This window comes from Benincasa hispida, chromosome 1 (assembly GCF_027475165.1).
Source record: "Benincasa hispida cultivar pf3 chromosome 1, pf3_genome.v1.1, whole genome shotgun sequence".
Taxonomy (NCBI): Eukaryota; Viridiplantae; Streptophyta; class Magnoliopsida; order Cucurbitales; family Cucurbitaceae; genus Benincasa; species Benincasa hispida.
Window position 1 is genome coordinate 7,324,207 of NC_143478.1, and position 12,791 is coordinate 7,336,997.

The window sequence follows — 12,791 nt, forward strand, 5'->3', positions numbered from 1 at the left end:
TTCCGATTAGTTTCTACATATTTATTTAGTATAGTTATATAATATTATGTTGTTATTATTTTTATATAAATATTACACTTAAATTTCAAATTTGATTATTTATTGGGAAAGATAATGAATATATTTAAATTTGGATTATATATGTGAATAATTGATTTATATTTATTTCTTTTTACTAAAAAATTAATTAGTTTTTTTAGTAATTTATATTTAAATTTAAATTTTCATGTAAAACTGATCATAATAAACAATTTAATGATAAAGTTAATTATTTAATTAAATTTTGCTCACATTAGTGATTTAAATTAATTGGTAAAATAGTAATGGAGAAAAATTCCCCGGGAATCCGATCCCCGCGAATTCTCCATGGAGAATCTCCACCCCGATCCCCGTGTAGAATTTTACGAAGATGGGGAATGAAATGGGGAGCGGGGACGGAAATGGGGAATGACATCTCCGACCCCTCCCTATTCGATGGATATCTCTTTGACTATACCCCATCTGGGATTTTTCTTCTTGAAATATATTTTAAGATAAACTTTTTAAAATTCCAAAACATAGGTCACCCATCGAAATTAACATAGGTACTTTAGAATTATCATAAAGAAAAAAAAAATCAATCATTTTCTAATTGATCTAAAATGAGATCTTATAAATACCTACGCAATTTAAGACCCTCTTCATCTTTATTTATAATTTTGCAAATAGTGAAGACTTACTACAACTGTTTTTTAGTTGCCCCTTCTCTAGCAAGTACTGCTGGAAGCTATTCTCCTACTTCAGAGTTTTATGGGTTTTCGGGCCTTCGTTCCGTGACAATATTTCTCAAATATTGATTGGTCATTCACTATCCTCGAAAGCTCAATTATTAAAGTCTAACGTTGTCACAAGCTTACCAGAGGTTGGATTTGAACGTAATCAAAGAATTTTTTACGACCAACTCATTGATTGGTCGGATCAATTTGATTCAGTTCGACTCTTTACTTCTTCTTGGTGTTCACGATCTAAATTCTTTGTTGGCTATTCTATCCAAGACATATGCCTAAATTGGAGTACTTTTGCTTCTTAAGTTTAACCATGTACTTTGATATTATGACGTAATCACTCCTAAATAATAATCTTTGGCTATATTTTATATTGAGAAATGATGAAGACGCTAAAGTTGTATCAACCTAGTTGAGATAACCAGATGCGCTCACTGATCCTTAGGTTACTAGCTATTGATTACTATTGTTATTTCATTCCGAACTCTATGACTTTTGTGTCTCGTTGTATCTTGAGCAATATCTTTTCATTACATCAATGAAAGTTTTGCTTCTGTTTCAAAAAATTAACATCTATGGTTAACTTCTTTTTTAAAGAAAAAAAAATTACTTTTAAATTTTTTTATTGGATTTTAAATTATGAAAAAAAAAAGTTCTTAAAATACACATCTTTTTATGCTTGAATAAGAGGAAGTGTTAATTGTTGAATAAGATTAGACACAGTGGTAGTTCATATTTATTTATCATAGAATCTACTATCAAGCTATTGATAAAGCCTAAGTAACATTGTATACCCTCATACAATAATTTATCCCTAAGATAGCATAAAATTAAATGCTAGTGGATCTGAAAGGAAACTAAATTTCCTTCCTCGACCCCTCTAAATAATAAAATTTAATTTCCTAATTTCACGACAAAACAACTATTTTTACTACACCTAAAACAACTAGTTTTTTAACACCTAAAATGTGTAAATATTATCAATAAATTGATAAACGTACTTTTATAATGACTTCGATATTTATATTTTTAATATTGTGTTCACTAAATTCTTAAATTATCAAAAAGTTCATTTACGTCATTAAATTTAATATATTTTTACCTACCCTAATGTCATTAATAGCATTACCGAGTAGACTAAATATTTTTTTAAACAAAATTGCCACTGCACTTTTTTTATTATTTTTTTTATTATTATTATTTGACAATATATATAGAGTTGGAGGATCAGATATTTGACTCAATATCGTTAATGTACAAGCTTTATAAATGGTGTACCATTAATAATAGCATAACAAAAGAGTTATTTTAAGTACAATTTAGTGGTATTAACTCAGGCATAGCTTAGTTGATAAAACAAGAAAAACACTCAAGTATATTTCGGGTATGAGATACGTGCATCTCACCAAATTATCCAATCATAACTTGTCATGTGATAAGTTTTGCATTTTATCTTTTTTGAAAAATTTTAATAATTTTTTTTTTATGTGAGTGATGAGAAGGTATGCATAAAGTTATGTGATGTTCAAAATGTACCTAAATATTACCCTTGTTTTATTATCTTAAAAAACAATTGTTCTATTCCCACCTCGAATTAGTGAACTAAAATATATATAAAGTTTGGCGTCAGGACATTGATGACCTCCCTTACTAGTTTATTCACATTTCCATCAATTCTATATTCTAACAACCAACCCAAAATAAAAACATAATATAAGGTTTAAGGACACTACATAAATATTATTATTTTTAGTTCAGTAACTGATTTATTTATTTTTTTCAAATTAATAACTAATCGACATAGTAATATTAAGAGCACGAGAATGAATTAGAACCTATTAATATCAATTTTGTCGGCTCAAAATCAATTTTTTTAAACCTATAGTTTATTTCAATAGCAGAAAGCTATGGTGTGTATGGAAGGTTTGGATTTTAGTAGAGTTTCGAGACCCGCTCCACTCGAGAAGAAAATTATATTTTTCAATAGAAAATTGGAGTGTCTTCATCTTTTCTTCTTTTTACTTTTTCTTTCAAATGTTAAACAACGCTCATGCCGCTCCCATTTTATATCACATGGCTCAAAATCAGATCATGTTCATAGTGTATATATTCAATACTTCTATATTTTTCTCAACCATATGCCATTTTAGAATCAAAACTTCAAAGAATACCAAACTAAAGATTTGAATATGGACAAAAGATCGGAAGTTTATGAGTTGTAAAATAACCCGTGATTCCCAAATCATAGACCTTATGGTCCAGAAAACAGGGCATTGATAAAACAGAACAACCATGTGGGACTTAGTTGGACTGGCAGACAACAATATCTGCTTTGTGGGCTTTGTCAAATTCAGTGAAACGTGGACTTTCCAAAGGGGAAAAAGAAAAGGAAAGTTGGTAATGGGCTTCATCATTCAAACCCCACTATCCCCAAACCCACAACCAAAAGGGAACACATTGCTAAGAGGAACTAATATATCTACAGCTTTGCTTCGTTTCAAAGAAAAAGCTAAAAATAGGAATGGCTTAAACTTATTTTAATGTCCTACAAAAGAGCCTTCCCCAACACAAAAGGGTATTTTTATGTCAAGAGCAAGTTAGAGTTATGCTCATCTTTTGAGTGAAAGTGGTGTGTTAGTGGTCCAGATTCCAAAGTGGGAGGAGGAAAGGGGAAAAGAAGAAAAGATTTGAAGGGATTTGAGCAGTGGAAAAGAAAAAAGGAGGATGTACGAAAAAGCAAGAAGGCTCAGATAAGCATAATGGACAGCATGCAAAAGTGGGCATTCAAAAGCAAGATAAGGATCCAATTACCTAGAAGAAAGAGGTCTTTACATCCTGATCGTGCTGACCCATCTTGCACCTGCAAAAGAAAATACAGTTGTTCAGTGATCTCGCATTTTACTTTCTTAGATTTGATAAAATAATCTGTTGTAATCCTAAATCTAAGTTTTTCATAGGACAAGTCAGATATGAAAATTTGAATCTACTATCTCGAACCGAATACATGTCAATTATTACTTTACTATGCTTTGGCTACTTAAGAGAAGTTATGAACTTATGACTTATGCTACATGTGTCCATAAATAAATGTTACAGAATTTGGCATGAGGTAAAGATCATATAGCCACATATAGCACGAGATCAAATCTCTTTCAACCACAAATTGGTGAAATAAAGGAATATTTCTTCCCCAACGATTCTATAACAAGAACACTTCAATCATTTCTCACCATGGCGATGTCTAATTTCGAGATATTGTCTCGAATCAAAGATCAATATGATATGATCTGGCATACAGAGTAAAGGTTTGTTTGAGCCTTCATTCATGACGGGGTCTTTTTGCATTGAAAAATTAAGATTTAAGAATAATAGTATCTTTTTCCTGCAAGTTATCTTGGTAGTGGTTTTCGAATGTAACAAATTGTAAAATAGTTATTATTCAACTACGACAAGACAAGAAGACCGACTCCTGTTAAAGCTGATACTTTTTGTTTCATTAAAATCAATTATAGGTTTATAAATCTATACTGAAATACGATATCTGAACTTGAAATTTTGAGTTGGTATTTTCTTCATTACACTAACACACATCAGAAAAAAAACTGAGGTGAGAACCCATGAGGCAATAATTTAGACCCATTGAATAACCATTTGATTTATAATGGTTTTTAGTTTTTAAAAATTATATTTTTTTAGTTTGGCAATTATGGAGATGAGGGATCGAACCTTTGACCTTTCGGGAAGAAGATCATGTCAATTACCATTGAACTAAACTCACTTTGACAATTATATTTCCCTAAGTTTCTATTTAAATGCATACGGACAAGTAAAAATATCAATTAAAAAAATATTTTGAATTGAAAGCTATTTATTCTTCTATTACTATAAAACTTCTTTAATATTGTTTTCATCTTTTCTAACTAAAGACTTGAATTCTTCCAATTCTATAAATCAAAAACTACTTTTTTTAGCTCTCGCCATTTGGCTAAAAATAGACGAGAAAATAAAGAAATTCAAACGTGGAAATATTGTTTATAAATGTAACTTAAAAAAATAAATAAATAAACCACATAGTTATCAAATCGAGCTTAAACTTTAGAATTTAGTTTAACTTCGAGTGCTGTAAGGATAGGATACTAGCTCTATTTTTTCTCACGTTTTAAACCTAAAACTAAAAGGCCTATTCATTCACCAGCAGTCTTCTTCTTCAGGCAACAGTTATCTTAATATAATCTAATTTCTTTCAACCAGACAAAAAGTGCACAGAATTTTGAGTAGGCTGAAATGCACTTCTCAGATGTCAATCTCTTTCAAAAGGTTGTAAGGGCAGAGTACGGCTTGGATAGATGCAATTTAAAGTACCAGAGAATATTTCCACACCATGAGATAAAAGACTACAAGACAAATTTTCAAGTTGTGCATCAAAAAGTAATCTTTCATGCTACAAATATATTATCTATCGATATCAAAATAAATGAATGTGGTGTAACGATTCCAGGAAATCCTATCCATGTAAGTCTCCTTTTTAGTATCTTGAATTTATTCTTCCAATGCCCTCTATTCTTTATATGGAGGCATTCTAAGTTTAGATTTTTTTTAAAAAAATAAATTTTTTATATCCTTTTTGGACTTTGATTTTGGAAGAATAAAACAAAAAAATATATATAATATAGTTCTCTTTCTCCATCGTTTTTTTTTTCCAGAATATGGGTTATTTGCCTTTCTCAACGTTGTATTTTCACTCTTATACTATGGTTTTGGTTTTTGAATTTAATATATGCAGGATTTCGAAATGAGGTTAGTCCGTTGTTTCGATGGAACACTATTTAGCCTTTTCTCTTCCAAAAGAATGTAGGATCTTTTGGAAATGAGCAATTTCAAGTCTCTTCAATATTTGGACGAAACGAGGAAGCACATTTCTAGACAATATCATGATTGGAAGATTTTTCAGATCTTTTTGGATCAAAGAGTGTGAACTTCTTAGATTTTGGGATTACTCTTTTGCTTGTATACTTGATGGTAATAAATATTCATTCCTGTAGTTTTTAAATTTTAGCTTAAGAATTTCTTCTCCTCATCACATATAAATATTCTTTCGTTTTCATGTTATCTTATTTTATGTGAAAAATGATACTAATGAATAAAGTTTATTAAAATACTTGTACAAATTTTAGAACGTTTCATTCATCATAATTTCATACTTTATTTGACATAGCAATTATAGTTGATTTAAAATGTTTTTATTTCGGGCTTTATTATTTGTAGTGTATAAATGACAACCTTGATTGTCAAATATTTCTAAAGGACATTTAATTCTCATCCCTGATTAACCTACAAATTGCTGGTTCTCCTTTTTCCCTTCGCCTATTTCCTCTCTTTCTCGAGTTTTATTTTCTGTTCTGCGTCGCTAGAACAAAAGATTATCAGAACTCTTTAAATAAGTGATTTCTTGAAACGTAGTGGACACATGAATATGCATTACAATGTTGGATTACTTAAGTGTCTATTGCCTAGAAGTTAACTCACTAAACATTCCCTACACAATGCCCATGAATTAATAATTTTCAGAACATAAAATGAGTCACCACAAAATCATTGGTATGTAAGGAGCAGAAATGTACCTTCAATTAATAATTATAGGATTGCAGTATTTTCTTTTCTGCCTTCTTGCTTTCCTTAAAATTCTTGCACTTTCTTCCTTGGCGTCTTCTATGGAATAGTAACGTACATCTTCTCCTAGTATTTGTCATGTTAATATCATCAAACAAAAAACTAATATTCAGTTCACAATCTAGCCTAGAGAAATAATAACGCTGACTGATCTGCAAGCCAAATAAAGCACATTGAATTGTATCAATGAACGGAACTATTGAAAATAACATTTCATTAGAAAGGGTTCCCTTTTTCTCTCCCCGTATTACTATTGTAGGAAGGGAATACATCTTTTCATGTTCTTTTAGGTTGGCTCGTTGCTTTTGCTCGCTAAAATAAGTTTTTTCGACACCACTACACCATTTCTTATGATGCATGAATGCTCCTCCAAAGCTGTCCAATATCTAGGGGAGACATAATCGCCTTGAACTCAAGAAATGGTCAAACTTCAACCTTTTTTAGCAGACACATACCTACAAAATCTCAGACACATCTAAACCACATCTGACTGCCTCGATATATGGCCAATCTTATCCCTTTTTTAGCAGCCGGGTGCTGCTGGGCACTTTGGGTCAGTTTTATTGAATCTAAAAATGAAGTTTTTTTTCTGTTAGACTAATCTATGATAGACTCAAATCTCATATCACCTATTCTACTCAAATCAGAATCTTGTCCTTCGAAGGACAAGCTTCTGGGCACTTGAAGAGAATAGTTATAGATATAAATATTAAATACTGTTTCCTTGTATTAAAATATATATATATATATATATATGAATATAAAATACCAAATAACGATATTTTATGTATCTCAGCTCGGCCATGTCTTAATTTTCTTTCTAATAGTTACATGTCATTATTTCTTTGTTCCATCCTGTCCATTTCCCATATGAGTTACATGCTACTCTATTTGCATATGAAGAACATATGATTAGCAATATTTAAATTTAAACTACTTATAGTATCTAGAAGTGTCTTCTTTATTTTCAGGAATCACCTGTTTTCTTCTCTTCAATTAAGCAGGAGAAACTTCTTTCGATCTCCTCATCAGAATCAACAATAACTCTATATTCTCTTTCCAGCACCAGGCGCTGCTAATATTTAAGATGAAATCTTTATTCATTCCGTAGAATAATGTGTAAATTTTGGATTCAATAATCAAGGAATGGCTTAATATTGCCTTTCAAAAATGCAATTACTCAATTTCCACAATAAATGGTAATGTGATGGCAGGAAAAATAATGATATTCAAATCAGTACCTGTTCAGAAAATGGAATTACTTTCTTCGGATCATCCTTTTTCGCCACACTACCAGTGCAAAACGTCTTTCCCACTTTTACTGATTTCCACCGTCCTACTTCCTCCTTTTGTACTGTAGTTGCTCGAATGCAAACATTCGGAGATGCAGATTGACTGATATTAAGTGGAAAAAGTAAGTTCCCTTAAGATGCCAAGCAACAAAGAACCAATACGTATAATTCCATAGTTCATTAATAATCACCAGAACATTGTGGATGCTAAGAATATGATTTTTCATGCCACATTAAGATTACATTACTGACAAATGGAAATCTCTATCCTCCTCGCTTATATTCCGGATGCAATATGATAGTATTTAATGGAATATAACACCACAAGTCTCTTGAGAACTTCCAGACTGCTATATATCAGAGACATAAAATATACGTGAACGGAAGAAAACATTGAGCTTTTGTAGGTCACAGTTGAACTCGCAGATTGGAATACATCACTTCAATCTAAACCCATTCACCATTATCAGTAGTTCATTCATTTAAGATATGATATCTTTCTGCATATGAAATGCATGAAAATACTAGGAATCAAGCTAAATGTTATGAGAACTGAGATTCGTACATTTTACATCGATGTCGCTTTTGCTGTGGAACATCCAAACAAGCAGTACTCTGACATTTGCAATTAAAGCCTTCCATGAGACACAGTTCAGATGAAACAAATGCCTAAGACATTGGACTGATATTTAGCAAGAAACCGAACCTCGGGAGATTGAATAGAGTGAGGTGGAAATTTCTGCAAGGGGTTCTTCAAGGTACAGACCATCGCCTACAAGTTAACACGTACATGACTACAAAGTACCATTTACTTGAGAAATTAAAACAATATAAGAATACAAATCTAGGCAGGGTACTTCTACGATAGATATATATAGCTGGAATGGAGTTAGGAGGCAAATCCTTTCTAGCTTACATTTGTAGCAATTTTCTTTCCGATGCCATATTTATAGCAATATTTGATACAACATACACTTACCTTAATTTCTTGGGTGAATGTGCTGATGAAGTCATTTTTTAATTTCAGTTGAGATGCTTGTACTTGCTTTTCCAATGAAGAAAGAACATTGGAAATCTCATTAAGCCTTTCTTGGTATGCATCCTTCTTAAGTTGATTGGATATCAATTTGAAGCCTCCATCGAGGGTAGCTTTCATGTCATCGTGGTCTTTGTTCTGACATTGAACTTTGTACTCATTAGTTGAATGCACAATTTAGACATTACAATTAAAATTAAAGAAACTTAATGGTCAATAAAATATTGCATTGATCTAGTAAAATTTTACCATGGATTGCAGCGAGCTACTGTTAACAAGCATCTTTTGCCATATGCCTTCCACTGCAATTTGAAAAATAAATAAGCATTTTATTTGAATAAACTTTTGGCCTTGAAGCTTTAAACTTGAGGTCAGGATTATGTACTGATTTGGGCACTTTCCCTTTTTCACATTCATAACATAGCAATCTTAATCCTACTTTATGAAGGAACTGAAATTCGAATAAAGCAATAAGTAGATTCATCACCTTATTCCTACGTCAGTAACAAACATATCAGGTTTCAGTGCAGAAAGTGTTTTTCAAGCAGTAATACATAGTTTCTCTTCCATTTTTACTTTTCAGCTTGAGGGATTGCAAAGCTCACCATCCAGAGAAATTTGCTTCATTCCTTTGTTTAGTTGCAGGATATCACTGTGAAGAGAATCCAAGATCTTTCCAAACTTGTTTAATGAGTTTTCTATAGTTCCAAGGCGGCGGTCCAGTTCTTCACCTACTTGACCTGAAAAGGAAAGTAAAGCTATGAAATTAAGTCACAAAAAAAGATATCAAGGTTGTAAGAAATGGCAGTTGATCAACTTACCCTACTCAAACAGTTAAACCACGCTGTAACGGAATCAAACAAACTTAATGAAATAGTTTGAGTCCGTCATATGAGTCCAAGAGAGTGAACTTACACTTAGAGTCGGGAAGAGGAGTTGGTTTCCATCTTTGTGTTAAACTGGTTGAAGATTTAGAGAGTGCCAATTGGCAATCTTCTCTGGAGTAACTTAGAGGAGGAAAAAAGGAATTCTTCTTAATCGAGTTTTCTCGGTCTTGAGAGCTAAATCTCTGCCCAATAGAAAGGTACATAAAAGTTAATTCATAAGAGGAGATGAAAACAGAAAAAACACCAATGTAATCACAAAACTTCATTTCAAGTAAATATAACAGCATAGTCAGATCCTCATTGCATGAGAAATGAAGAGCATTCGACATGGTGCTGTCTTATAAGTGATAATAAGATATTTTATATACACACACACACATATAAGCATTTTGTAAAACTAAAGGTACATTTTGAGGTATTTGACTTCCAAATTCTAGATACGATATGGAAGTGATGAGTGTTTTAAGTATTCTTATATTATGTATCCGTTTGTAGAATGCTAGTTTGTATATCATTGCAAAATGAACGTAAGCTTAGGTGTCTGAGTAACCAAAAACCTGCTAGCACACTGATTTCATCATGTCAACCAACTTCTTGTTTCCGTTATGGCTGGTAAAAAATCAGGTAGAGTGGTTATGTGGTCAATCATTTTGCAAGGTGAGTAGGCTATGAGAAGTTATTATGCCTATAGTGTTCCAAGGAGGAGGTTTCTTTCTGCGGTGAACAGTTCTTTTTTCCATCACAGTTGAGAATTCCTCTTGGCTCTGCGATTACAAAAGGGTTTTAAAGGGACGGAGTAGATTTGAAATTATCTCCCTGGATTTGAACACAGTTCATGCATATGAAAATATTCTGCAGAATGAAGAATTGAAGGAATGCTATACTATGGGGAAATTTGTTTTTTTCAAAAAGAACGATTACCATGAAAGATGCATACATGTTCACATGTTTTTAAGTTGGATCAGTTACTATTTTGAAGAGAATAGATATGAGAATGACAATCAAGAAAGCACCATTCAGTACCAGCATGTATTACATATATATATATGGATAATTTATATATTCCAGTAACACAACCAAGAGTTTGTGCCTCAAAAAATAAATAAATAAATAAACAATGCAAGCTTAACAGTAATTAGTGATATTCTCTCCAGACAACTAAATACAAGGAATGAAAAACACTCGCTCTTTCTCATTCATTTTTCCTCAGAAGCAACAACTACATTGTTACACACAAATGAAAAGCTCAAATTAAATTTAAGGACTAAAGAGATATTTTCCTTTTCTTTTCCTTTTTTTGTAGATTAGTAAGTCAAAAAATAGAAAATAAAATAAAATTCATAAGTAGTTTCTAAACGATGACAATAACTATCTCCAAGTTTTGTCTTCAATGCTAATACGCATGGAATGACAAAGAGCCATAGCATTTTAGTGTCATTTCCTTCATTTCTTAATGGACAAACAACGTCCTAAAATCTGAAAGTCCAGAGAAGAACCGAGATTGACCTGTTCATTTGTGACGACTTCGTCAAAAGAGTTCTGAGAAAGTTGAGAATACATGCCGTGCTGAGATGACAAACCCTGAGAAAAGGATTGTTGCGAAGGTTGTGATCGCAACTGTGGTGCTTGCTGCCCAGTGGTTAACGCATTTGACCTCCTACAGATTAGCAAGACCATTCATGTTTTCATTTTAGAATACATTAACAGAAATTTTCAAAATTTTCTTGAATAATTTTGCGATGAACAGAATTGAAAATGATGACGTAAAACTCAAGAGATTGGATCAAGTTTACAGCGCACGCAACTTGCAATTTCATGATAAGATTATAGTCAGAAAACTTCAAGTTCTTACTCATCTGGTCTTTTTATCCAAACTTAAAGTAACTGAATATTGTATCGATAAGAATGAAGTCAATCCAATCATAGAACGAATCAAACTAAGTTGTGTGCAAATAAAAATCTCGAAGTCTCTGCAGTAAAAAATAAATAAATAAATATCGAACTCTTAAAAGCTCGGAGACTACAAATTCCTTCTGAAACATCAAGAACGCAACTAGGATGAAAAGGAAATCCATATCTTTCAAAACTCATAACACGATAAACAACTAGAAGCGCATGATTTTTTTTTTAAAAAAAAATGTCAAGCTACAGAATATGAACAACATAGCAACCTAAACTTCTTTGCGCATTATTATTCATGAATTCTTGCAATTCGAACAAAATATAACGCTGAAGAGAACCAAGAATAGATGCATGCCTGGAATGAGGAGGAAGAACGGAGATAGAACTGAGATCGCAGGCCTTGTTAATCTTCAGCCGCATTTGATTGAAACACTCTCCGCGGGAAGACTGAGAAGCCAAAAACTCTTCCAACTGTTCGATTGGAACTGCCGGGTAATTGAGCTATAGAAAAACGATTGGGAATCGCAGCCAACAATCGCTTTGGTTGCAGTAAAGAAATGAGAAGGATTTCCAGCGTGAAGGTTGTTAAAGCTCCAAATGACAAATATGACAATAAGAACAATGGCGGGAAACGCCTCATGTGATTCAGATCTTGGGCCGAATTAACGGCCCATTTCCATTTATATCGAGCCTAGTGGCCTGATGTATGGAAGCTGCTATTCTGATTGGTTTATTTCTTTTCTCCTTTTTTATTGGTTTATTTCTGTTAAAATCCTAAAAATCTTCTGAAAATTGTACGGATTACCTCTTTTGAGGAGTACAACTAAAATTTAGCTCAAGATTCAAATTTGCTCGAAAATTTTCTTTATACTTACATAAGTCGCCTGTGAAAGTATTGTCTTGGGCATGTTCGTCCAAAGTAATGTTAGTCAATGGCCTCATGTCCAAACTGTCCTCAATCATCTTATCTTTGAGTTTTGTAATTAGTTTAGCAAGTTGTTTTTTATTTCATGTTGTTTTCCATGCAAATGACTGCTCACCACCTTTGATATGCAAGTTAGGAATATTAGAAATAAAATACACTATAGAGAAAACTCACTATTCAACTCCCCGACCAATGTATTGATGTACCCTTTGCAATCAAAGCTTTCTTGTAACTGTCTGTCTTCAATGCATTCCTTTAATGATGTTTTCAATGTTTTTTCTCTTTTACGTTTTATAAAACCATTTGCTCTCAAAA

The 12,791-nt window shown here is 32.3% G+C and overlaps 1 protein-coding gene and 1 long non-coding RNA gene across 9 annotated transcripts; one reads left to right on the forward strand and one right to left on the reverse strand.

Moving 5' to 3' along the window:
* Nucleotides 1–702: 702 nt before the first annotated feature.
* PRD3 (putative recombination initiation defects 3) lies at nucleotides 703–12,148 on the reverse strand. 8 transcript variants are annotated; one of them, XM_090310913.1, is made up of 12 exons: nucleotides 11,907–12,148; nucleotides 11,156–11,306; nucleotides 9,678–9,831; nucleotides 9,368–9,502; nucleotides 9,012–9,064; nucleotides 8,706–8,900; nucleotides 8,433–8,498; nucleotides 8,292–8,341; nucleotides 7,676–7,829; nucleotides 7,413–7,506; nucleotides 6,386–6,494; nucleotides 703–3,624 (listed from the first exon to the last, which is right to left on the reverse strand). In XM_090310913.1, exons 1-11 carry the CDS (start codon nucleotides 11,969–11,971, stop codon nucleotides 6,388–6,390), a joined length of 1,224 nt encoding a protein of 407 aa, XP_090167039.1. In that variant the 5' UTR covers nucleotides 11,972–12,148; the 3' UTR covers nucleotides 703–3,624; nucleotides 6,386–6,387. The 8 variants fall into 8 exon arrangements, 6 of the variants coding, with proteins under 6 accessions (XP_090167039.1, XP_038882642.1, XP_090167035.1 ...); XM_039026714.2 differs by having other exon boundaries at nucleotides 6,386–6,500; XM_090310909.1 differs by having other exon boundaries at nucleotides 7,413–7,509.
* On the forward strand, nucleotides 3,618–5,932 carry LOC120073844 (uncharacterized). The gene is made up of 3 exons (XR_005480824.2): nucleotides 3,618–4,069; nucleotides 5,016–5,276; nucleotides 5,548–5,932. It is a non-coding gene; the product is annotated as an uncharacterized LOC120073844 (long non-coding RNA).
* Nucleotides 12,149–12,791: the final 643 nt, after the last annotated feature.